Source organism: Notothenia coriiceps, unplaced genomic scaffold (assembly GCF_000735185.1).
Source record: "Notothenia coriiceps isolate Sejong01 unplaced genomic scaffold, NC01 NC01_scaffold00019351, whole genome shotgun sequence".
Taxonomy (NCBI): domain Eukaryota; kingdom Metazoa; phylum Chordata; class Actinopteri; order Perciformes; family Nototheniidae; genus Notothenia; species Notothenia coriiceps.
This window is the reverse complement of record NW_011352052.1, coordinates 953,243-980,548: the sequence shown is the minus strand read 5'-3', so window position 1 is coordinate 980,548 and position 27,306 is coordinate 953,243. Positions and strand designations below refer to the sequence as shown.

The following is a 27,306-nucleotide window of genomic DNA, read 5'->3' as shown; positions in this document are numbered from 1 at the left end:
TTTAGGAATTCGTTTTCAGGTCCTTTAAGATAAGAGTCAATTGATTTAGCGACTCTTAATGAGCAGGTCGTTAATCACAGAGAGAATATATAATAAGTAGTATAGTATTTATTCAGTGGATGACCAAATTAAATTGACATACATTTTTGATTTGTATTAAAATGTTTCTCTTAGAGTTATCACTTTTAACACAAACGTTTATTCTCTGAATATTACCCCTCTCCACTATAAATCTATATCGCCCTAATACACAGCTGAACAAATCAAGAGTGGCACTGGGTGAGACACCTAAATATACGTTTCTGTGAGTTCCCGATCCCATACCTGCTGCACACATAAACCCTGCAGCACGGCGAGGCGGCAGGGGGTCAGCTGGTTCCCGCTGTTCCCGAGTCCCAGCTGTCCGTTCCCGTTGTAGCCCCAGCCGTAGACCTGCAGACACACAGAGAGCATCAGTGCTGCAGAGGAGGAGGAGATGGCAACACTGTGTTTACATTCACGTTTGAATCAAACAGTCACCTCTCCGTTGTCCAGCACTGCCAGAGACGAGGTCTGCCCGCACACGATGCTGACGGCCACTTTGTTCTGCAGACAGCTGGACACTCTGCGGGGGGTCGGCTGGTTCGCTGTGGAGCCCGAACCCACCTGACCACAGTTGTTGTAGCCCCATGCATACACCTGGAGAAGAAGAAGGTAGACAGTTATCATGACATGACAGAAAATATGATCTATCCACACAATCCTAGGCTGTAAAATGCACACTTTGATATCCCTTAAGAGGGACTGCAACAAACAGAGCTTCATGTTTAAAGGATGTGACTGCAATGAATGTACTTTATTATGAAGGTCTTTTAAATATATATTCTCAGAGTAATGATGGTGGATCAGATGGGCTGAAGATTGGGAGTTAACTACAGTAAACGTGTTGTATACTTTTCTTGCTTTTCCCTGATGGTCTGAATAAATCCTAAATCTTGCTAAGCTCCAAAAACAGAAAGAGATCTGATTGCTTTTGTGTCAGCAGAAAACGTTGAAAAGGTTTCTAAAGCGACTTGTATAGAAAATGTATACCAGTCACTACTTCCCTATTGGCCCCAAAACAAATGAGGGTCCTAGAATATCAAACTTTTGATCAATCTCAACTAAACTTTTTAATCTCATCCCTTTACAAATTTGAAGCACAGTATATAAAACATTGTTGTTGTATCTGGGAACCAACATGTTTACAGCACGGCACGCTACAATATGAATCTGACAATATTTGAAATATTTTGTTGAACAATAGTGAACTTTTTGTGATAGTGTTTTCTACGTTTTTCAGCTCTGAATCTGAATCACATTTCTCATTAGACGGTTTCACACAGGTTTCTGCTGCAAACACTCACTTCTCCTGAGTCAGTGAGGGCCATGGAGTGGTGCGAGCCACAGGCCACCTCTGTGACCTTCTTATTCAGCAGGTTAGCCGACACGAGCAGCGGAGCGGCTCCTTGGTTGGTCGTCCCGTTCCCCAGCTGGCTGTAGCCGTTGTGACCCCAGGCGAACAGCTCTCCATCTGAAACCACAAAACGCTGAGTCATTCTGCAGCACTCTCTAATCCAAGGGGAGGAGTAGACGTCCTGTGCAGTTACCCTCTGTGGCCAGCAGGATGTGGGGTCCGCTGCCGTAGCTCACGCTGACCACCTTCCTCCCGCTCAGGAAGTCCAGCTTCTTGGGAACAATGGAGCTCTGACTGTCTCCTGTCCCCAGGCAGCTGCTGCAGTTTAATCCAATCACATACACCTGAGAGAGGGGAGAGGAGGGACGAATGAGAGAGCGAGTAACAGTGATAAGCGGGGCTGAGCAGAGGAAGTTATCGTGAGCCGAGTAGGTACCAGGTCACATTCCAGAAACACAAACATCAGGCGGGGCTGATAAGAGCAAACTCAAAACAGCACGATACAGAGAGGACAACACAAGGTCATGAGCACAGGCCTACAGCTTGTTTTGATATTTACTTTAAGAATAATCTTTGAAAGATCCATAACATTCTCTAAGATAACTAGCAAGAAACATAGATACATTTTGCTGCTGATTTTGATCTTTCTTTAGGGAAAGCTTCACTTTAAAGACTAAACGTGTGTATGTCTGGGTAACTTACCAATTAAAGAGCATGTTTTTCTGCAGGCAACACTATATTATGACCTAAGTATTTCTTATAAAGTCTTATAGTGAAGAATAAAACAAACACACTGAATAAAACGTATTTGGAATCAGGAAGTCCAGGCCTATGAAGGTTTGTATAGTAGTAGTAATAATTGGGTCTTTTGCAAAAACACTAGTTTTGACACAACCCCCATTCAACTTAAACAAATCATTTTTTTGCATCACATTTGGATTCTTTGTTCACAGTAAAAAAGAATCTTAAAGAGGGAAAACTATTTGCTATACAAATGAAAATATAAATCTAAAAATAACAATATGCTGTGTAAAATTAAAGTAATGTGAAAGTTGTAGTCCAAGATCCTCTAAGTATTAGTTACGCACCAGTAACGATGGCTTCGCTATTGCATGATTAACTCCACAGCCCTGTTCCCCCCCGACGCCTCACCTCATCATCTTTGGTGATGAAGACGGCCTCATTAGCAGATGTCCCAAACACGCAGGCTTTCCGTATCGAGGAGAGCTCCTGGGGCCCCATCATGCTGAAAATGGGCCATTTGGTAACATCCACCATGATGCTCTCTCTGTGGAGGGGTGAACCTCAGTGCAAGGGCTGGGGAGGGGGGGGGCATCAGCAGGAGGAGGTGTGGGGGGCCAGCGCTGCAGTGAGCTGGTGTTAAAATAAAAAATGCAAAGTCAGGGAGCATCAAGGACATCTGACAACCTTTACAGTATAAGCATTTTTCATTTCACAAAAGTCATGAATTCTATCTTCAAGGTTTGAATACTTTGGGACAGACAGACGTGAGAGATACAGAGATGTTCAACAAAATGTAGTAATATGTTTGTATTAAGTGTGTACATTTTCTAAGATTGATATCGTGAAACATGTAGATGCCCCAAAATCCAACACACTGTCCGACTTTTGGTATCAGCTCACAAATCATTTCAGTGATCTAGAAATGTCCTAATCCTGACAGGCCTCACCAGCAGATGGCTCAGTTACAGTGACATGTACAGAGATAAAGGAAACAGACTTGGAGATAATAATACATATTTTTGCAAACCCATTTTCCTTTTAAATCATAGTACAATGAGAGGATCCTTAGATGATTAACTGGCTAGATGTTAGGTGGCTGCCTGTTGCTGCACTGTGTCTACTGATTATTTTTGCCTTTTACCACTTTACCTTCTTATTTGTGTTTTTTCTTTTGACTATTTACTTTATTGGTATTATTAACAACAATGGCCACATTTAGTTTTGAAAGTTTTCTGGTTACTCTTGTTACTTTCAACACTTTTTTATTGCGTATTCTTGTGGTTCATGTCCTTTATACTGTAGATATGTACATATACTTGCTGCTGTAATTGTTATTTTAGTTAATTTTATTTTACATGTTTATATTTTCTTCCAGATGTTGCTGCTGCAACAAAATAATATCCCAATGGTGCATGTGTAACGGAGTTAAAAATGTGTATAAATAATTATTAGTTTATAAATTACGATTTACAATAGGTTGTGAATTTTATCTTTATGACATTGTTTTCTTTTAATATTTTTGAGTTATGTTCTAGTGGGAACACTTTCCCGTTGCACATCATTTTCTACTTCGTGTATGTCATTTCCGCTTTCCACACTGAAGTGAGCACTGCTAAGGGTAGGCTATGCTAGGAATTGTGTCACAGTTTATTACAATTTTGTGTGGTAAACCGGCTATTTAAGTTGATGAAAGTGATGTATGTTGTCAAGTGTCAATTTGGGTACATTATTAACCCATTTTTGTTAAGTTTCCACCGTAAGAAATTGTATTTTGAGTGATATTTACGGTGTGGTTTTGGCGGGAAATTGTATTTGTTTACATGTCAACACTTTCTGACTTTTCTTTTCTTTTTTAAAGATGTGCAACGCGGATGTAAAGGAAATGTTGTGTTTGTTCTCAGGTATGTTTGTTTGTATTTTATGTGATTACTTAAAAATAATATTTTTTGGGTCATTTCATAATTTCTCAAATTGTATAAATAAGCTAGTATGTATACATAAAAACTAGAGACACTGAAGTGATCACTGCTGAGGATGTGCAACGCGGATGTAAAGGAAATGTTGTGTTAGTTCTCAGAATAAATGCCAGAAAACACACTCAGATGCTTCGCTGTCGTTTCCTGATCGATAAGGAGTCGCTCACGGTTGTGACCGGTTGTGACCCGTTACACATGTGTAAACTAAAGATGAAAGTCTAGTGTTATTAATGTTTTTTTACATGTTCTGTTAAATGTTGCCTTTATTCAGCTGTGAGCCTGAATGCTGATACACACAGAGATGTATCACCTGTTTTAGGATGTTTTCTATAACCTCAGTGTTGCCTGTGTCAATTAATCTGTTATTTGTGAAAACAGTTTATGGACCCGGAGAGGCTTATGCATTTCTGAGGAATTAAAAGTGTTGAAACCCTGGGTCTCATAGGTTTTATGTGTCATAACTTTGCCTATTTCCTATTAAAACAGCAGTAAACATGCACGTCGTTACTCATATAGCCTGTTACTGTTGTGGCCATTGTTACAAACACATTATTCAGCAGTGACACAACAAAGTGAGTCTAGACTTTTCCGTGTGGACAGTCACACTAGTCCCTGCTAACATGCAGTTTAACATGAAGAAAAACAGCTTTAAAACGAGTTTTAACGCTACAGAGTAATAACATTATTTGATTAAATGTACCTGTTTATTGTGTACGTTTCCGGTGTTTCTGGACTAACAGTTTCCCCGGTTTGTTGGCGGGTGTCCGTTTCTTACCGCTGCCGCTGACCGAGGCTTATTGCGGAAATGTGGAGAAAAAATAAAACCACGTGATCTGAAGACCAAATTAATCGATCGCAGACGTGAGTTCAGTTGGAGGTATCCGAGCTGTGAAAGCGATATTTAATCAATAATCGCACCCTTTTTTTTACACACAAATTATTTCCCAGAACTTTCTATCACATTTGATCCTCTTTATCAGAGGATTCTATTGAGAGGCAAGTAACAGAAAAAACAATTAAGGCTCACAAGGTCGCCATACAAACACATACAAAATAAGATACACAATAGATAACACCAGCATAAGAGATATAAACAAGACAATGCAGTATATCAATCAAATAAATAAAAACAGGATGTGTGATGGATAATGATCAGGGTGGATATGCGAGTGTGAAGAGATGTGTTTTGAGACGTGATTTGAAAATGGGGAAAGAGTCAGTATTGCGGATGTCAGGTGGGACAGAGTTCCAGAGGCGGGGTGCAGAGCGGCTGAAGGCTCTAGACCCCATGGTGGTTAAACGGAAGGGGGGTGCAGTGAGGTGGAGGGAAGCAGAAGACCTGAGAGTGGGGATGGGTGTATTGATGTGCAGGAGGTCGGAGAGGTACAGAGGAGTGAGGTCATGAATGGCCTTAAAGGTGAGATTTGACGGGGAGCCACTGAAGTTGCTGAAGAACAGGAGTGATGTGGTTAATGAGGTTCTTCTGGTGATGATGCAGAGGCAATACAATACTAGTTAAAATAGCTAAAATAACACTTCGAGGTAAAACTAGTTGGAATCAAAACCAAGCAGAATATTGTTTTTAAAACTGTCAATGGTGTATCACCTTAAAACAGCTTTAACAAAAGGGTGGGGCTTTTATTTTGCCAGGATAAATCTTTTTGATCTGGGAGAGCAGATGTAATTTTTATTATTGTCTACAATTATATTTAATTCAAAGGGCATGTAGGAATTAAAAACCCACCTGGAGGAAAATATAAATGTTTTCTCATTTAGAACATGGGGTGGTGGTGCATTTCAGCCTCTTGTGGACAAAATGGGTAACGATGAATACATAATATCCTGAGAAATAAATAAAAATACCTGACTAAACTCTGTGGGAACATATTTGTTTTAACTTTTTTGACCAATAAAAACAATACATAAACACTTTCCAGGCAAAATCTTGTGATCCCAACCCGTTTCACAGAATAGTGTTTTAAATGGATGAGGCACGATAGTCAGATGCTCAAATCCAGTTAGAACTAATAGGTCGAAATTAAGGATCTTAAGCTTTCATTTAACGTCAATGTATAAGTTGCCTTGATGTTCTTACCACGTCAGTTCTCCTCTTGCTTTGGCGTAGCATGTGTCCCCAAGAGACTGAAACCTGGGGAATCTGGATCCGTGTCAAGCAGCGTATATGAGGCCAAGAGGCCAGCTATCTTATTTTTGTTACAGACTCAGCAATAAAGCCAAATTCAGCATCTGAACGGTGAGTCAATGTGACACTAACACACATGCTTTGATTCAGGACACTGTGATATTTACAAACCAAACATGTTCAATATTGTATCAGACATTTGAAGTGTCCACTGTAATCTCACCGTTGGCACCAAATCTTCCCTGGCCTAGATTTAGCTGCGATAAGACTATGAAGGAACACAAAAAAAATGTATATCTGATCAATGCTGCTTATTTTAACAGTTTGATTGGAGTTCAGTACCAAGTTATTATAGTTGAGAAAGTTTGTCATAACGACTTTAAGGATCTTAAGCTTTCATTTAACTTTCTGGCAGAAATGGGCTTCCATATCGCTTACACTCGCACAACTTACATGTAACAGCTACTGTAAGGGTGAATCACAACACTTGCAAGCACGGAGGATCCAACGGCTAAACAGCAAGTTTATTTTGGTTAGGATCAAACACACAGATCATGTCCTGAGGGTGAGATGAGATCAAAATCCCCTGACTGAAATATGGCAAAGATGGTTTGTGGTGTTGGGTGGGGGCAAATGAGCGGGAGAAATGGTGTGTTACAATGTTTAGTGAATAAGATTTGGAGGGGAGCGGTTACTCTCACAGCAGAGAGCAGCCAATGGCAAACTCCAGAAAACAGGGAGACCACACATCTCTGTATCTCCCACCCTAGAAAGTCTCCAGCTACTCAAAGAATTGTTTCTATTCAATAAAACCGAGTTTTAGTTGAAATGAAAAACAAAAGGCACAATGATTTTCAACTCATTCCTGTCTTTAATATACACAAGAGTTGAACGCATCAATGAGCCACCTTAAAGAGAGGAATTCAATCTAAAATTTATAAAAAGATATAAACAATCAGAGGCCAAAACGCTGTCTGTTGCTTCTTCTCCAAATATTTTATTTAAAACAACTTTTCATTAGCAAGTAAAAATCTTGCAACAAACATAAGCTTGTATCCAATTCGGATACAAGGCAACGAAATTGTAAATCTTTAAAGTGGCTCGGTCTAGTCTGCTAGTTCATGACTGTACACCCTCTGTATAGTTTTGTTCAGTAATAAACAGCTAGTCCCAAAAACAAGCCTGGGCTGCTCATAACAACCCCACCCAATACGTAAAACCCCAGTGTGACCCTCCCCCTACCCACCTGTTCGGACCCCCTCTCAGTAGTTAGCAGCCAACCAGAGGATCATAAAGTCTTCGAGACCAGGGCTAAGGTCGGGTTCAAAGTTTGACGCCGTGAACCCGCACCCCCCACACCAACTGGGACGGCACATTTTTTAAAAGCCCGTCACCATTACTACTACGAAGAAGAAGAAGAAAAAAAACTGCCTGTTCCAATTTATCAGCATGTCATCACAATACATATGCAAGTCAGAAATAAAAACATTGAAACAAAGAAATATTGCTTCAACGAAAAAGAAAAAAAAAACCTCCCCAGCCATCTTTGACAGTAAATCGTCCTTCCAATGACTGTCAGCTGCAGCAGCTTTGTACAGGCTTTATGTAAATATATTCATATATTCATTAGACGGCAAGGAGAGGTACACATCACATTTTTTGTACAATTATTCAAATTGAGTGATGACATGTGACCTCTTCAAAGAGAGAAAGTAGTTAAGTAGTGTGTTTAGGACCTGTACTCGTTATATAAGTGTAGTGTTCAATGAGTATAGGTCCCCTTTCTACAGGCAGACATCAAAATGCCTTCTCTGACGTGTGCATAAGACTGAAGAAAAGGAAAAAATTAAACATTATGGAAGCTCCACAGACTCAACCAAGGAGCTGAAACCTAAAATATGTTTGAATTTAAAACAATTAAAATAATCTTAAAGGTCAGATAAGCAATTCAGGTCGTTTTTTTAGCTCTCTTATTGTTAACACCCCCCCCCCCATCCCTCTTAAAAGTTTCACATTACAGGGGAGTCCCGAACAAAATCACAGGACGTGACCGAGCTCATGTCCTACAGACGGATGTCCTGCAGGGGATGAAACGCTTCGGCTGACATGTTCCTCTTCTCTAAAGTCTCTACGTCTTCACCCAAAGGGGCTTCCTCCCGTGACAGGTATTCACGTCCGAAAAATGAAAAAACTGTCGTCGTCCTGCTGAATCAAAATCAAGCAGGATCGTTTGAATTGGAGGAAAAAAAAAAAACAGATTTATGGCATTTTCTTCACATTTTTGATGGTTTCTCTTTTTTTTTTTTTAAACAAAGTTTCAACAGAGGTCACGTTAAAAAAAAGTGACGCCATCTAGTCAGAAGTCCCGTCAGTCAGTCTGCCACGGAGTCCTTTTTTTTGTTGTTGCCTCGGAGCCCTTTCCCCCCCCTCCACCTGCCCCAGGACGATCATTGAGGGGGGCAGCGGGGAGTCCGCGGTTAATCATGGCTTAGCTCTGGGATTAACTCTTTAAAACTGGGTGAGAGAGGATTATTGGGGTGCCCGGCCCATGGGAATCTGTGTAGGTCAAGTGTGTTGACGTGCGTTAGTGTGTGTGTGTGTAGGTCAAGTGTGCGTGCGCGTAGGTGAAGTAACACCAGAAGACAATCCAGGGGAGGGAAAGCACAGAATAAACCACAAACAAACAGCAGTATTTCTTCCCCATAAGTGATATGATGGCTTCTAACAGAAGTATGCACACAAATTCAAAGTGTCAAAAAGTGTTTCTGTGTGTGTGTGTGTGTGTCTGAAAATGTGCTTGTGTTTTTTTTGTCTTTGTGAAAACTGGACATTTGGCAATTGAAGCTTGCCATGAAGGCTTTCTCTTCCTTCTGGTTTTTATTTAAAACTGGCAACCCTCCTGATGCAGGTTGCCAGGTTGTGACGGTGCCTGTTGAACTCCGATGTAGGGTAGTCGTGTTCGGTGAAGGATGATTAACAAACATAAAAGAAAAACACCCCGCAGTGCAGGAGGTGGGGTGGGTAAATCCTTCAGTGGTGAGTTTCCATGTTGAAGTGATGCTAAGTAAATCCTTCAGTACCAGGTTGCCAGGTTGGAGGAGAGATGGATGAATGTCTGGGGTGATTACAGAGTACCCGTGCAGCTGGTTGAACTAAAAATCCTAGCTTTTAGAAATTAAACTCCTTTGTTTGCATGTTGGAAGCTGGGTCAAAGTTGAAGGTTCCTCCTTGAGTGGTGTCCGGGATCAAGCTGGGGTCTTCATCAATCTGGAAAGGATAAATATAGTGAGGTCACAGCAGAGTAACGTTTCACTGAGCAGGACAAACACATGCAGATCATATGTGTGGTGTACTTACATCGTCTCCTGAAAAGTACTGATCAATAATCTCAAAGGCTAGTTTGTAGATATCCTCATTTTCATGCTGCTGCAGATTTTCTATCTTCTCCAAACCTGGGAATAGCAAAGACAACAATTCCTGTTATTGACATTATCACACAACAGAGTTCAGTCATACAATCAATAAGGCTCTCTCAATATGGATCCATTTGCCAGATAAGACGTGGAATATAATACTCAAAACTCAAGTCCGTAAAAATAAAAACACATTTCCCCAATACATTTTTTTTCTAAATGACAAATTCGCTTCAGGATAAAAATTATCTCCCATGTCTTAATTGATTTATTTGTGTTATTTATTATTCTACTTAATGTGGATTTTTTGTATTCCTGTTACCTGTGATGGGTGTTATTTATTTTATTGTATTATTATTTCATGTATTTGTATTATTTGTATTATTTTTTTCTGTGACCATGACCCAATGGGATATTTGTATATCCTTTAACAGACATGTTGTCCTGTACTATATATAATGTGCTGAAAGTGCAACGTCTGGAATAAACCAAATAAAAAGATTTAGTTTTTTTTACAAAAAAAAGGCATAAAGGACACGATGATCCAGACGCTGACCTCCACACTCCTCGATGATCTCGGCGATGGTGCTGGCTTCGTCTCCCGCCATGATGAGGATGTTCTTCAGGCCGTCCAGGACGACCTGCACCACCTGAGAGTCCTTCACCGACAGCAGGCTGCAGAAGGGAGGGATGACGTTCTGCTCCACCAGGAACTCCACCTGCAAAGAGCCAACACATACACACTTCATTATAACACAGGAGCATTGGAATGAGCGTGGAACATTCAACACAAGAAAACATTCAGAACTTTCAAGTGCGAAATCGTGGTGTTAGCTTTTACTTGAAATTACGGAATAATATTTGCAGTGGTTGAAATGAATGTTATGTTTTTTTGTTATATACTGGAGTATGTATTTTTAATCAATTGTAAAACGAAAATTAATTCTTCTACTCTACTACTATTGTACATTTGCAATAAAATCTACAATAATAATTATTAATTTTATTTATAAAGCCCTTGAGAAAAACTGTTCAAAGGGCTTCAGACATAAAAACTGAAAATACACAATTTCAATTCAGGAAAAGTCATATGCAGCTATGAGTTGTTGTGTTTTTTTTAGATATAATTAAATTAATACAAAAAGAAAACAATTAAGAGAAATCTAATTAAATCCATATTAGAAAAAATGACCTTCGGCTACGTTTAGCTGTAGAGAAAATGTATAATAATGAAGTTAGTTTATTTGACCTTGAGGCAATACAATTATTAAAGTAACAATACTTTCACTTGAGCACCCTTTGTGGTCAAAAACGCTGATTCAATGCTGGGCTCACACGTCAGGACGGGTTTTTGCGGCTAAAATAAAAACACTTATGTAAACAAAGGACTCCAGACTTCTCTGTCATTGGTCCAGATCTCACCTGGTCTTTCCTCCCGCTGATGGTGAGGTTGCTGATGGCCCACGCTGCCTCCTTCTGTGTGCCAAAGTCACCCTGTAGAGAGACAGGCTGTCACTACAACGTGCACGTAGCGGGTTTTTCTACAACAACGTTAACGCAGAGAGACACAGGAAATCTGGGCCATGCATGCATTCAGTGCTTTATTCCTTTCAAACAGAGATGTCCTGCTTCTCTGGCTACATAACATAGAAGGTGTCAATACAGCTGAATCAGCGCCAACATTATGTTTGTCGAGCACCATCTGTTGAGAAAATAGGACCTAAAGAATGGGGAATATAACACAATAAATATACCCACAAACCTTAGCCAGTTGGTGGATGATCATAGGAATCAGCCCTGCATCGATCACAGCCTGGACCTGCTGCTGGTTCCCTGCTGTGATGTTGGACAGGAACCACACCGCTTCCTGCAAACACACCAATCACAACGCTCAAAACCTGTTCGATATCCAACTAGGGCTGCTCAATTAATCGTATTTTAATCGCAATTACGATTTTGGCTTGCAATGATTATGAAAACCACATAATCGAAATAAAACGATTTTTTTATTATTATTTATTTAAAAATATTTTTTTTTGTTGGTTTTCCAATTGAATTATACTTAAAATTCAGGGTAATCAACTGTTAAAAACATACTACACCTTTTTCTTTTTCAATAAATGGATGTTTTCAAAGTAAATGGATAATCGTTTTTTAATAATCGTGATATCAATTATTGACCCAAATAATCGAGATTATGATTTTTGCCATAATCGAGCAGCCCCATCCAACACACACATCAATATTCTTACATGGATGTCTCTACCTCTACATCATTGGGCTAGTAAACAGGGAACAATGCAGATGGTTGAGATTCCATATTTTGGAGTATTTCTTTTAGTTTTAACTCTGGTGTTATGCTCCAGTAACAATCATCTTTTACACTGCATTGTGGTTTTATTTTGCTTACAGCACCATCACAATTAAATAAGTGTTTTAGTGCATCTGCCTCAGGGTAAAAGAAATCCTACTTACTCCTCTAAGCTGAAATATACTAACAATAACAAATCTGCTCCAGGTGTATTAATCTGCCTGACAGTGAATCAGATAGCTCTAATACAACTACTGCCACCTACTTTCTCTTTCCATACTAAGCCATAAGAAGCTGGCAGACTTACATTAGCAAAAAAGAAAAGACGACATCATCATAAAGGCTGAGGTACCTTGTTGATCTTTTCTTTAGGGTGTGTGAGCAGGTTGGGGAAGTGTGAGAGGACGTCGCAGTTCAGAACAACCTGCGTCTGCTCGTCTGTCCCGGTCACAATGTTCCCCACTGCCCTCAGAGCTGCCGTCTGCACAGAGACAACAAACGGAGGAGAATTAGGAACAAAATCATTTGCTGATCATTCAAATTGACTTCCTGTCGACAAGACTAGGGCTGCACAACTCCTCAAAATGGGAATGTAAATCACATATACATTTATAAATATGTAAATCACAATATGGATTACTGCATTATCCAATTTGCAGTAATCACATGCAGGGAAGTCCTGGCCCACAAACAGTATTCTACAGACTTGATCAATCCTCTACAGATAGATACTCTTAATAAATAAATAAGTAGAATAACACCATGATCATTTCATATTATTTTAATATTAACAATTGTTTACATTTAACGTGAATAATGTTGTTTGTTTTTTTTTGTTTTTTTTTTTATAAATGGTCCAATCATAATGCAACTACAAAATCAGTCAAATTGAATCCCAGTTTTTAAATCATGCAGCTCTAGACAAGGCTTAAATATGTAATCATTAAATCAAAGTCTCACCTGAACTTTGACCTCCTGCTGGCTGAGGAGAGGCACAAGAAATGGAACGACTCCCGAATCGATGACCATCTGGATCTGCTCGTTGCCTCCGTCCGTCAGATAGGACAGAGCCCACACCGTGTCTACTAAGATCTGAGCAAACGCACACAGGAAGCGCGTAAGTCGACGCAAAGCAAGGGATTTCATTCCGTAAAAGCTATAAAAGTCATACGTAAGAATCTGATACTTACATTTATATCAGTGTGATATATTAGCACACACAGGGCGGGCAAAATCTGTAGGGACAGAAAAGAAGGTTGTGAGTGGGTTGAATGTAGAGGGATACATTGATCAGATGATGGCAAGAACAGCGCAGAGAGAGAAGGAAGAAGATACAAAGAAGAGGAAGAGCTGTCAAGCCAGACTTCAAATGTCGCTTTATAGTTACAAACGCCTCCCGGGCTTTGACTACTGAAAAAGGCGCGGTAAAAAAACTCTGTGTGACTCAGACTGCAGTGACACAGACGACTGAGACACACATGCATCTGTCTGGCTCATTAAAACCCACACACACACCTCTTGGACTGTCTCCATAGGGGGCGGGGGGTCCTTATTGCGGCAGAGGTTAACGATGACCCAGGTGACATTGCGGAGGAAGGTGATGGGGATCGACGGGTTGATGAAAGAAAGCAGCGGCTTGACCACGCCCAGGGAGATGACATAATCCCTGCACTGTGGACCATCACCTGGACAAACAAAGGGTCAGAGGTCAACACACACGTGAGCTTTAAAAGCAGAATGTACACGCTTCAATCAGAGGACACTACTTACCTATAATGTTTCCTAAAGCCCATACAGCCTGTTCGCATACGTTCTGGTGGGGAGAGTGTAGGAGTCGCAGGAACAGAGGCACTGCATCTGGACCCACAAACATCAACGCATCGGAAATTAGACCAAGGTAACACTTTGTGAAAGTCCAGTGATAAGCACCCGGTCAGGTCACAGTCAAAATAAAAACAGACAAACCCATGAACTTGTCACAACTCCAAACCGAATGAGGTGGACTAACAATGTTGCAAAGGGAAAATGTGTTTAACCTGCTTAAAGGGTTTTCCCCCCTCCAGCTTTTTCAGTGGTCGCGTTCAAAATAAACTATTTTTGTGAATATGCTAAAAGTCAGCTGACATGAATGTTTTTTTTTTTTCACAGTTCTTGAAATGCTTAGGCACAGTTAGCTGGATCTTCAGCTGCTCCTTTCCAATGTAAACACATATGTTTCAAGGAAATGTAAGCTACTGCTAAAACATCGAGATTGTCCTCGTTTGTATTTATTTTTTTATCTAACTTTTTTGCCACTTTTGCTGTAAATGTTTTCTGATTCAGATTATTGTTATAAGATACACACTCAGTTGAACATCATGATCTTTTAACACATTCCTAAAATAATATACAAAATATCAATTGAAGTTTAGCTTAGGCTAGTTTAAATCAATATTCTAGAAATGGACCAATCAAAGATGAAAACATGGCTATTATGCAGATACGGGTTAATTGAGATTTAGATGCAAAAAGATTTGAAAAGTCTCAGTTACATACTTTGATTCAAGCACTTGTGTTACATTTTGGATTACTGAATTGAATGAAGTCAAACAACGTCATCTTTCATTTAAGAATGTTTTTAAAAGTCTTTTAGTTTACATTTAAGATATGTTTTAAATAACATCTCAGTTCTTAAGAGTGGACCCGGGATCAGTATTCATGTGATGAGCTGGCTGTCATGTTGGTTTCGTTTCAAAACAAAAAGTGCTGTGTTATCTAATAAAAACATAACCCAGGAATGACTGACTGCCCGATTGAGAGAAACCCAAATAAACATGGCGGCTCTGCAGACAGTAGACAAACACAGAGTGCAGGAGGCAGAATGTGGGGTCAACTCACTGGATTTAACCACGGCCTGAGTCTGTGCCGACGTCCCCGAGGCGATGTTGGTCAGAGCCCAGGCCGCCTCGAACTGGAGAGAGGGGCTGCGGACAGAGAGAACAGGATGAATACATCAAGTTTTTATCATTTAGTTTCCACTGGGTAAGAAACATTATCATTAATATCGATGCGAATATTCCCCCGAATTCCCAGCTGCCATTACATGTTTTTCAAAAGGCACCTAAAACACTTGTCTGTTTTTGGCCTTTCAGGAAAAACTGCATTTTTAAGAGCCATGTGTCTCAAACAGATTTGAATCAAAAGCGTATAGCTCAACATGGCAGACTGAAGAGGTCTGCACATCTTCCTTACATTCATAGCAATAATTCTGACTATAATCCTCAATTTGAATGAGTGATTTTTTTGATTAAATTAGAAAGCCTTTTCGTATTAAAGCAAAGTCAGTTTCGTCAAAGTAATGTGTGAAGCAGAGGGGGAGAAAGGGTGGACACAACGTTTCTGTCTCTGAACACTGCTTAGACTCAGCATTCCCAACCTGTGATATTTTATAGGAAGCTTGCCTGAATTTGCCTGACCAACTACTAAGCAGTCACCGATGGAAAATACGTATAAATACAACAATACTCATATTATTAGTGTAGCCTAATCTGTAACTCAGAAACACTGGGTTTATTCACAATAAATAGACATGCACAAAAAGAGTGGGAGTTTTCTAATGTTGGTTTAGCAAACGACATTCCAAAGTTTTAACGCAATTACCGTAATTTTCGGACTATAAGGCGCACCTGAATATAAGCCGCAGCAGCTAAATTGAATGATGTACATATATAAGCCGCACTGGACTATAAGCCGCAGGTGTTTTAATGTTTAATTACCATATGTAAGGGTTCGTGCACAGAGGGGATTGTCGGGAAAGAGATGGCTGTTTGAGGAAGCTCCCATTTATTAACATTTCAACAAACAAGTTGCATATTTGCATAACGTATTCAAGTGTTACCATTTAGTGCAATAGTAGCTACAGAACATGTACTGTGCTGTGTAAACTGTACTGTATCACATAGCGTTTCAGACACACAAACTTTTCAACTTTCAAACTTAAACGGTGCGCTCCCAGCGCACGTACCGGCAGTGATCTACAGCAGTGGTTTTCAACCAGTGGTACGGGGACAAACTGTCTCGCTCTCGTAATGTCTGTCTGTCTTGCTCTCGTTCTGTCTCTCGTACCACTCTCGGTTCCACTTTTACTTTTGCGCGCTACCTGTCTCACTCTTTTCCGGCCTCCAGCTTTTCCTGCTGGAGCCCGCCGCTTAAAGGTGGGGGGCGCGGACCGGCCATAGAGCCCATAGAGTTAAAGGTGGTGGACTGTAACCTGTCCCCTAGTGGCCGTTAGCTGTAAAAATCCATAGATTAGCCGCACCGTTATATAAGCCGCAGCGTCGAAAAATGGGAAAAAAGGCGCGGCTTATAGTCCGAAAATTACGGTAGTTTCTATATAAAAAAAACCTTCTTATAAATCGATATGAAATCCTGGTGAAAACAGCGTCTGTGTGGTGGGTAATGCACCTGACATGACATCAATGGTCTAGATTTGGTGCTGTGCTCAAAAGGGAAACTCGTGATTTCTTTTGTGATTTTTTTTTGTAAATGATTGCAACACAAACTATTAGAGCTCACAGTCTCAAGCGCTCCTCACACCGCCCACCAGCCAAATGCTAGTAAACCAAGGCAGAGGGTGTGAAGTCTGTCTACTCGAGGGACTATTTCATCATGAAGCGAACCCTGATCTGGATTTCCAACTTGGATGTGGTGTCACTGTGGAGAGCAAAGTTAAATGTTTTGACAGTTTGAATTTGAACACCTCAGAAAACACTTTCACTTGTGCTCATCTTGCTGTCCTTGCGTTGCGTTGTGGTTCAGTGCCTCCTCACAGCATTAGGCTGAGCTTCCTTGGCTTTGTGCCATGATGCTATGGCAACAACAATAGTAGACAATTGCTTCTGTTCATGGAGGCACGTGGGTCAAACTGCTCGGCTGCATTGCAACTCAAAAATAACACCAATATAAGATGGTTCTGCAAGATGCTTTATGTTGTCGGTTGCTATGGTGAAATCCTCACAGCTTCTCCCTTACAAGTTCCTCCACGTCAGCCATTCTTTCTCCCCCTCTCGGCTAACACAAGGTCCTGGGAATTTGGGAACTCCAAGAGACAGGAATGCTGTTATATTTGGCTTCGCCGGGGCAGAGAGAGTCAGCCAACTGCCCTGCTTGCCTCCACACACTCTCACGTACACACACACACACGTAAACACACACACCCTCACTCACACTCTCTCACGTACACACACACACAGACACACACACACTCCGGTGCGGCAGAGACTTGATGTAGCAGCTTCAGTAATCCATCACAGCAGCCTGCAGTCTTAAGAGCTACATGTTTGCGTCACAGAGTAAAAACACTGAAGACTAATGGTTTAGAAGCAGACTCACTTGTCGTCCCTTTCCAGGCATTTGACTAAAATGGGCAGGATCCCAGACTTTATCAAGTCGTCGATCGGAGGGTTTCTGTCACTCGAGAGCAGTTTTCTGTCAAAGGCCAAAGAGAAAAATGTCAAGACCGTCACGTCCATAAACCCAAAAAACAGCTGACGTCTTTTTGTGTGACTCACCTGGCTGCCTGTACAGCACTGAGCTGGACTACTGCATTATCACTGGTGGCATTCTGCAATGACAAGAAGTGAAGGTCATTATTGATGCTAGCACAGAATAATGTAAGAGTATAGGAGCCACTGCTGGTACCTTTGGGAAATGTATAATGGAAGATTTAAAGGTGGGGTAGGTAATTTTGGAGAAACCAGCTCGAGTGCGCTAGAATTTGAAAATACACAACCGGAACAAATCTGCCACTTCCTTACAGAGCCCCTCCTCCAACACACACGAACGCGCACATGACCAATGAGGGCACGAGATAAGTTTGTGCACAGATGGAAGGCTGACAGGCAGGTAGGCCATCCAGTTATTTTAGCCGGGCCGGCTCAAATGATTGGTCGTGCTTTTTACAGCGCTACGGCTTCCACAGATGACATATTTTAATATGGATTTTTTTGTCAAAGCACTTAAGATATTCATCGCTATCGGGATGTTAAGAGTATTCCATGGAATATATCAAAAAGTGTATCTCGAGCCGGTTTCTCAAAACGTACCTACCCCAGCTTTAAGTGATCACTTACCTGTAAGATGGCCTCAAGCGTAACATTTTGCTGCAAAAAGAGAAAAAAAACAGAGCAATGTTAGCATACGCACCATCCCAGCTTTTCCCCAATTATACACATTTAAATGTTAATAATAATAGCAGGACAGTTTAGCACCAGTTGTTGACATTACCAAATGTAGTTGAACCTCATTAATATTTAAAGAAGGGTTTAATATATAAACAGATGTCGATGTGGTGTAATTGTGTTAGCGCTCTTTTTTTTACAAGTATATATTGTCACTAGCAGCTTGCCCCACTGCACCTTGGTGTGTGACTTGGACATTTGAATTGCAGAATATGCAAAATTCTCTCTCTCTCTCTCTCTCTCTTCTTCCTGAAGTGTCTTTGCTTGAGGCCATTAACAAAGGGCTAAAATATCATAGCATGGAAGTCCCACCCTTCACCTACGCTAGCTTGTTTTCAGTATGAAGTGGCTTCTTGGATTAAGATGCATCTCTCTACTACCACACTGGCTCTAACATTTGAAAGCCTGATCATTTAAAGATAGCATTAGCCTTCACAGCTCCCACAGAATTAGCATTAAAGGTAACGTTGGAATAAACAGCTTCAGTAAGCTACATTTCCTTCCTTCTCCGCTCTACTTGGCTACACATGAGAATACAATTTCATTTAGGACTGGAACGCACATATCGGCTCACTCTACATGCTATTCCTCATCTTTTAATTAATCTACTAAAAGAATATTGTCAGAAGTCAACAGCTTTTGAGATAAATGAATCTTAGGCAGCATATTGCATTATGGGGAGAAACTAGAAGGTACACTTAAATGGGATTATAGAAGCAGCAGCACAGAGGGAGTACTTCATTCTGGATGTAGAAACCCCAGACTATATTCACCACGGTTTATTTGAACATACTCTGCAGTAAAAAAAAACATATATATTAAAATATATGCTAGTGAGCATGCTAGCTAGTGAGCATGCTAGCAAGAGTGCGCAACCGGCACTGCATAGAGGATGTTAACCCAGTTGTCATGTATTTTTGCATCAGCTGCTACAACCATCTTGGAACACCAGGGGTGAGACTTTTTATGCGTCAGCTGCTGCTTCAGAGAAGAAGAATGAACTTTCAGTCTCACCTCAGGAGAACATTTGGAGACGACCGGGGGAGATTATAACGTGGGTAGTTGGGCTCTTTGAAGTTTGCAATGAAAAATGTTGCGAACCAGCAAAAGTGAACAGAAACGCATTCCTATTTAATTCATCCTGCTTTTAATTGGGAGGAGACACCAGTAAAAACTGAACTATTCTCAAAGACACTTTTTTTCTGAATCCATTTATAACTGAAGCTGCTCAGCGACTGTTTCTTGAGTGTATCACACACAGTCTGAAACAGCTGCTCTGACACTATACAGACCGTCCAGTGCCTCCACGTCTCTCTTTCTACAGACACATCCAAACTTACTCCTTTGAAGTCGGAGTCGACATCAGAGTCCTCCAGACTCTCCTCCAGCGGGACATTTCTCTTCTTCAGTAGATGCTCGTCTCGTTTGTTCTGATGAGGGAGAGAGAGAAAAAGACAGAGAAGCAATGAGGGGAGGCGATCAAAGTGTTCTTTAATGCATTCATGAATTCTTTAAGTGTCAGTGAATCTGGGTCTGCCTCAAAAGACTGATTCCTCTTTTTCACAAACTTTTTTATATCTGAAAGTGTAGGACACATGTTAGATATACCATAATAAGTAAGTAAGAAGTCATTATAGCCTGTGGTCAACAAACTGGTCAACAAATAGATGGCCATTCACGATAAAACTGTGCAATTCAGCATTTATATCCTATTAATACACCACAGTAACTATTGTTATATACATTTGATATATTGTAGTACAATGTAGGGCTGCTCAATTATGACAAAAATCATAATCTCCATTATTCGGGTCAATAATTTATATCACGATTATTAAAAACGATTATCCATTTACTTTGAAAACATCCATTTATTGAAGAAAAAAAATGTGAACAGTATGTTTTTAACAGTTGATTACCCTGAACTTTAAGTATAATTCAACTGAAAAAAAATTTTTTTTAAAAAATAAAAAAATAATAATAGTAAAAAAATAAGTTTTATTTCGATTACGTTGTTTTCGTAATCGTTGCAAGCCATAATCGTAATTTCGATTAAAATACGATTAATTGAGCAGCCCTATTACAATGTGCACATTTTTACCTCCTATTATAGTATAGATATTTAAATTGTATTGTATATGTTCTGGACATTCTACTTCACTTGTTATGTTTATATTAATATCTCCATTGTATTTTTTATTTAATTCTTACTTCAATTCTAATTTTTATTAAAATAATTGTATTCATTTCTATTATATTTTTTCGATGGAGTAACAGTCAAGAAACACAATTTCCCATGGGATTAAAAAAGTATTCTGATTAGTCAAATTCAATTAGAGAAATCTGCCTGCAGGCTAGACCACAAGGCAAACACACGCTCGTCCTCTTTGAAGGACAAAACACACACACACTCTCTCTGCAAGCACACCTTCAGACAGCACTGCGATACAGAGACACTTGTCGATAGAGAAAGTTAGAGAGACCCAAACATCCCATCAGCTTGATGTGAGTCAGCGAGAGGAGGAGATTCCCTTGCTCTACATTCCTGTGCATCCTGCTCATGTGCGTCACTGATGACTAATCGGCGAGTGCAGAGCTTCTCGCTGCTCTGATCCAGATCAATGGAATGTGCAAAACATGAGACCACCTCAGTATTTCCTAGCAGTGACATTCTGTGTTTTAACACCCCCGTCTGTGTCAGTGTTCCCCAAGCGGTCGGCTGATCCGAGCTGCTGTTTACCAGAATCTTCAGACTTTGTTTAGAAGCAGGATGCCAAAGTATCCCTCAGTTCTGTTTGTTACCACTTCAGATTCGAGGCCATCGGGCCCAGAAAAGCAGAACATCGTGCTGGACTCGAGCCCAGACCCCTGGAGCAGTTTTGTGCCTCAGCCTGATTAAAAAACGGAATTTATTTGATTATTTATTACAAGCTAAAGTTATCTTTGGTATTTTGAGTGCAGTTACAGACTTTTGTGACGCTCTCCGACATTCGCCTTTAAAAACCAGATTGTATAACTTGTCCCCTCATCAATAAGAGGCCGGAGTGTGGACTCTGTTCTAAGAAACTGCTGTTTGTGACAAGTTTTTCAAAAACACCAGCAAAAAGATCTGAGACTATAGAAAAATATCATATTCAAATGATGCATAACAGTAAGTTATTGAGTATAACACAAAGCACTTCTGCTCAACTGAAAAGAAAAGACAGCTCCGGGAAATTGGCGGGAAAACTGGTCCGAATTGGGTTTGGACAGAGAATCAAAAGCTCTAGCTCAGATAGCCCAGAAACCAAGTCAAGCCTTGGCGAGTGCAGCTGTCCACCTTGTAATATGATGTTTACAAGTTGTCATTTCCTTGTGTCACTATTGTGCCAGGGCTGTGAAAAACACATTCACGGAGCAAAGGGTTCACTTCAATATCTATCATCTTGTTCTGCAGCCACTTCCTGGAACCAGAGGGCACCTTCTCTCTTCCACAAACTACATGAACAACTCAGAATCATACCCTATGACTCAACTAATGCAGATAAGACTTGTGGGCAAAGTAGGGCTTTTGATGAACTCTTAGAAATTGATCTTGAAATGTGCTATGGATATTCGTGCTTAAAAGGAACAACTACACGATGATGGATTAGCCGTACTGATTGTGTTAGTGCTTTATTTTACTCATCTATACAATGTACAAAGAATATTACAGACTAAAAAAAGTGATAATTGTGATTTTCACATTCAAAACGCAACTCAGCTAAATTTGACTTCATCCATCATTAAGAACTAAATCTGTAAAAACTGTCAACCTAAAAACAACCTTAGGCCCGTCAGCATGTTAAAAAGGGTTCCTTGCATAACTAATTTCACAGTCAAAGAAAACCATACAACAAAATGCAACACTTTAAAGCTAACCACATGTAACTGCTGTTACACTCCAACCGTTAAGACTTTCAAAAAGGATGAACGGTGTGTCCTATTCCAATGACCTGAACACGTGTTAAAAAAACACTGCCACCCCCAAGTAGCAAACAGGAAGTCTGATCTTACCAAAAGATCATTTTCAGGATCGGCTCACAATCTTTTATATTTTAGTCTATGAATATTTTAAAAGCTTCCGTTTACTGTTTTGTTAAAGTACGTTTTTGTTCACAGTTCTGACAAGAAGAAATGCATCAGCCAGAAATATCCCACCAGACACAGACACAACGTCAACAACGGCTGTCTCCAAGTGCTGTCTCCAAGTGCTGTCAATGAAGTATGAAATCACATGTAGACTGGCTCAACTCAATATGACTCTGGTTTGAATTGTTGCATAAGAAAATGTGGATTATTCTCACAACAATTAGATACATATCAGACAGGGCTTGTATCTGGAGGTGGGGTTTTGTATTGGTAGAATGCTGCACTTAAACATCCCCTTCTACAAATACAATGTTTATGTATGAACAGGTTATATCCATGGACTATATTTTTAAAAAGGACATAGTATGTGTACTGTCAGTTTTAAGACAGTCCAAAAGGGGGGTTTTAAGGCTCTGCCCTGGAGTTCGTAACTAGCTTATAGCTGAATAACTGCACATAAACTGGCAGAAGAATACTTAAGTTGAACAATCAAACAGAAAGATTAAGAGCCCACTGCAGGACGTAGAGAGTATTGTATCAAGAGAAAATGACACCAACATAACCTCAGAGGATTCATCAGAGGATTCTTGTAGAACTTAAGAAAAGCTTCAAGTTCCTTCTTGAACTCTAATGGCTTCTTAAATATTCCACATTGTGTTATCTAAAAATAAACACACAACCAAATCCACCAGATGGCTGGAAAGAATAATGTGCAGAGGAAAACAACTTGATTCTAGGGGCATCGACTGTGAAACATGATGTTGGGATATGTATTGCTGCCAGTGAGACCAGCTAACTGTTGACGGTTACAGCGGTGTGAAGGCTTACCTTACATTACTTCAAGGTCAAAGCTGATGCATCAATATCTTTGGGCAATGCCATCAAAAAGCAGCAGCCAACGTGTTTATCCAAAGCAGTAAAGTAACCTCAATCTAACTTAGCATGGGTCTCACTTATAACAGAACAGAATGAAGGATATAGAATAATATGAAAATGACTACACTTTTTCAACACGATGAAGATGTTTAACCCCTCAAAGTAAGGTAGAGGTTGGCATTTAAATAGTACCGTCCTCCTTTAAACGTTAAGCCTCTGGTGCAGGGTAAAGGACCACAAAATACGTCACATGACGAAACTGCACAATGCCCACCTGCAAGTATATTTCCCTTTTGTTCATGTTTCGCGCAACAATCAACACGGACCCCAGCACTACTTTAAAAAAAAAAAAATGGAAGCTCCTCTTTCATTTCAATTTTGTCACCATGCCTGAACAGCAGGGAGCGCAGGAAATAAACAGCAAACACGGTATCCTGGTAACGAAAACTGACTCCGGTACAACTTTTCTAAGAACATAAAATACACTGTCAAGTTGAATATAAGCAGAGTACAATACATGACTGTGTTGTGTCCTGTGTTCAAACTGAGACAGTATACCAAGAACTTCACATTTATAGAAGTAACAGAAATGTTTAAAGCAGGATTTAGACAATTGTTGTTCTGGTTCATTTCAGGGTATTTTATTTGTACCCGTAGGTAGATTTGGTTTGTTTTCTATAGTCTGTTGGCAGGTAGGGGGAATAATTAAATATTAAGAAAAATGTGATATTATAAGAAGATAGTCATTAAATAGCATGAGGTACTTTGTACAAGAATGACAGATTTAAGCATCTAGGGTCTTGGACAGATAAATAGTATTTGAAATGAGTGAAGCATGTATGTGTAGACAGACAGTGGATATTTTCCTCACCTTTCTCAATTCAACCGTCACCTCATTTCGATGTCTTCGCATAGTCTGTAACAAAGAAGAAGAAGATTCAGCAAAGGAAAAAAATATTTGGGCTTTGGCACATTTTTGAGAGACGCTACTGCAGTGAAAATAACACTTTATTAAGCATTTCACATATCGATAGTAACTCAAGAAGAATAATCAAATATCATGGGCAAAAATATCTAATTGTATGATGTCCTTTAGATTCAATGAAGTATTGACCAAAACCTTTTTTGGGATCTAACAGAGCATGTAATAGATGTATTATTCCCCTTAATTTAGACATACATCTTTGAATCATCACAACAATAACCAAAACATGTTAAGGTAAGGAAGAGTTTATGTGAGGATAAACACAGAGACTTTTTAATATAATTTAACTAACAGACAGCACAAGCGATGTAGGTTGGTTGGGTTTGCAGTTCATCCTGAACCGTTTGAGATGGTCTAAGATCTTGTGACTGTTTGAAGAGGTTCATGTTGCCTTCCTAAATAGCCTGTTACGTAATATAGGACAGTCATAAATCAGGAGGATGTGGGGCAGATAGGTGTCCCAACCACGGAGAAACTGAAAATAAGGACCAAAACTAAATGTCCCTTACAGACAGCAGAACATCAGAATACAAAAGTCCAGCCCGGGCGTGAAGTAAGGCTGAAACTAATGGTTATTTTCATTGAATCTATAATTCTGCTAATTATTTTCTATCTAAAAGTCTGAAACATAAAAATATTAATCTATTATGATGATTAAAAAAACAAAATCATCTCCACATTTGAGGCAAAAAAGAGCTTTTTCTACCATTTTGGATGTGCGTCATCCAAATGACTTTAAACATTACGTGATTATCAACAAAGTTGGTGATAATTGTTCTAATCGAACAATCATTAAAGCTTAAGAGAGGTAAATGCCCCTAGTTTACTTTAATTAGCTAATTCTGTTGGTCGCTGTATCATAAATATGAACTTTTTTGTAAATGTACCCTCTGTTGGACGAATAAAGGTATTCCTATGTCCCTATAACAAAGAGCATATGCATATAAAGACAATCATTCAAAGAATAACTCCAACAACAAAACCGTTAAACCAGATATTCTACAAGGTAAGAAATAAGAGGGCATTAACCACGCCATCAACACATTGAAATAATTATTTCCTGCAAAACAAAGGAGCTTGCATCTGACAGCATGCGTCTTTACTGCTTTGCAATTCAAAGCCGTTTCTAGTGATGTCAGAAATGAAGAGCAATCCGTTAAGCCTGACCTAAATAAATAAAACCCAAACTGGCATCTTCTCCCCTCCTGTAGACTGAGTCATCCATTTAAAAGAAATGTTGATCATTCACAGGAGACCCAGGTCGGACTTCCAACATGCCTGAAATAGCACCAGGAATGCACTTGGCAAAGTCTGTCTGTCATAGTAGCCATGTGCATGTCACACTGACCCCAAGTTTCAAAACAACCACCAATGGGGCATCCATCTGTGCTTTTTGGAATTTGAGGATGAAACGGCCCCCTGTTCTTAAAAAGGACCATTTCGAGATATATCTTTGTGTCTTTTGTTGAATAACCCTGATAGAAGTGAGGAAGTTCATCTAAATAAGTCTAGACAGTTTTTGCTTTGACATCCTTTGGTCCAAGACTGTGAGCTTCCTTTATATTTTGCTGGTCTGAACACAGCCTTTGCCAAATGGTTTGGTCATCAAGTCAATGGGCATTACAGACAAATGCTGCCTGTCACATACATGTATAATTCGACTTGTTAGTTGTATGATGCTGCAATACCCAGCCTGTTAACACTGCCCATTTGGCAGTATGGTACATAGTTTTCAAAGACATATGACCAGACAGTGAATATACTACAATTATGTTTCATAGTTTAATAGCAATGTCAACTTAAAATGTGATGACACCAAGTTATAATGAATAGTAGCCTACTGCTGGCTCAATGCTATTCAAATCTCACTGATGGATTTGAATCATACATGACCTCAAATGATTTTAGTTGACATTACATTTGACTGTTTTCCACATCAAATGAGACTGTAAAACTAAGGTCATCGCATCATTACCATGTAGCTAACAGTTTAGTGGCTTAGCTAGCAGCTCAGTGTAGCTCAGCTGGCTTCACATGCTAACATTAGCATGCTAACTAGGAGGGGCAATGTTTGGTAAGGGTGGATGTGACCCAGCCATGTTATTGAACCTTAAATTATGTTTTGCTAATAATGACACATTTATGTAACGTTTGCAAGTTAGATGTGGTGTTGATTAAGACCAACTTGATATGAAATAAAGCAAGTGTGAAGATTTTAGAGCCGGTCGGGCCCAGCCACCGGTGCCCATCCAACATGCTAGGTGTCGTTAGCCGGCAGTGACAGCTACACCTCCTGCCCTTAAATCTCCCATTTCTAACGGCCCAGCTGTGATGTCGCTTCCTCTTTACAAACATTACCAACTGAATAATAGTAGACCACGTGTTAGGTGTTAAACAATCATCACAATTGCTCAATCAAGGGTGTGATTTGTCGTTGACAAGATAAGCACTTTTGATGGCGAACTATTCCCGTTAGCTTAGCTTAGCTTAAATAGCAGCTGCAGCCAGGCTCCCCAACGAGGCCCAAAGACTATCGTTTTTTTACGCAAAACTATCCGGATTTATGTCAATAACACTCGCGTTTATATGTCAGCTCACCTCGACATCACGTCCTTTATTTTTAAAGCTCTTGATGCGGTGGTTTTCCAAGCCGGCGTTTTCTGCCATGGCTGTATGGGGTTTTGCTATTACTCCGGCTTTCGGGAATCTCCTCCGTGAAAGACGAGGCAGCTCCTGTGCTGCTGTTCTCCGAGAGGGAGAGGAGGGGGCGGTGACACAGGGGAGGAGTTACTGCTCCTGCATGGGCTGCCCTGCTTTCCTCCGCTTACTCGACGCAGTAAGAATAAATTCCCCTTTGATTTACTGTCCCACAGGATGTCAGGAAGATTTGCAGCTCAACCGTCAATGTTGCGCATAACAGTGAAGATGATACGCAGCCAGGGATAGAAGATGAAGACTCAGGGACAGTTTCATCCCACAGGCAATAAGAATGTTAAACACCTGAACTTTTGAAAGAACATACAAAACATTCATCTGTTTGCAACTCATATATCAATATTCCAATTACTGTATACTATCCTGCAATGTTTCTATTA

The 27,306-nt window shown here is 40.0% G+C and overlaps 2 protein-coding genes across 3 annotated transcripts in view; both read right to left on the bottom strand.

Annotated features, from left to right (window-relative positions):
- LOC104951895 (RCC1 and BTB domain-containing protein 1-like) overlaps positions 1 to 4,943 on the bottom strand; it is a 9,813-nt gene extending 4,870 nt beyond the window's left edge. Inside the window, exons 1-6 of the mRNA XM_010778632.1 lie at positions 4,856 to 4,943; positions 2,588 to 2,809; positions 1,629 to 1,779; positions 1,386 to 1,552; positions 520 to 678; positions 325 to 432 (exon numbers count right to left, since the gene is read on the bottom strand). Of these exons, the coding sequence (XP_010776934.1) occupies positions 325 to 432; positions 520 to 678; positions 1,386 to 1,552; positions 1,629 to 1,779; positions 2,588 to 2,713 (711 nt within the window). The 5' untranslated portion in view covers positions 2,714 to 2,809; positions 4,856 to 4,943. The remainder of the gene's footprint in view (positions 1 to 324; positions 433 to 519; positions 679 to 1,385; positions 1,553 to 1,628; positions 1,780 to 2,587; positions 2,810 to 4,855) is intronic.
- Positions 4,944 to 6,796: 1,853 nt separating this feature from the next.
- On the bottom strand, positions 6,797 to 26,973 carry kpna3 (karyopherin alpha 3 (importin alpha 4)). Of its 2 annotated transcripts, none has more exons than XM_010778626.1 (17): positions 26,810 to 26,973; positions 24,098 to 24,142; positions 19,581 to 19,670; positions 18,133 to 18,162; positions 17,572 to 17,624; positions 17,393 to 17,488; positions 14,900 to 14,985; positions 13,793 to 13,885; positions 13,538 to 13,707; positions 13,213 to 13,257; positions 12,983 to 13,114; positions 12,375 to 12,503; positions 11,474 to 11,578; positions 11,134 to 11,205; positions 10,268 to 10,430; positions 9,656 to 9,750; positions 6,797 to 9,565 (listed from the first exon to the last, which is right to left on the bottom strand). In XM_010778626.1, exons 1-17 carry the CDS (start codon positions 26,876 to 26,878, stop codon positions 9,467 to 9,469), a joined length of 1,572 nt encoding a protein of 523 aa, XP_010776928.1. In that variant the 5' UTR covers positions 26,879 to 26,973; the 3' UTR covers positions 6,797 to 9,466. The 2 variants fall into 2 exon arrangements, with proteins under 2 accessions (XP_010776928.1, XP_010776929.1); XM_010778627.1 differs by having other exon boundaries at positions 13,793 to 13,879.
- Between the last annotated feature and the right edge of the window lie 333 nt (positions 26,974 to 27,306).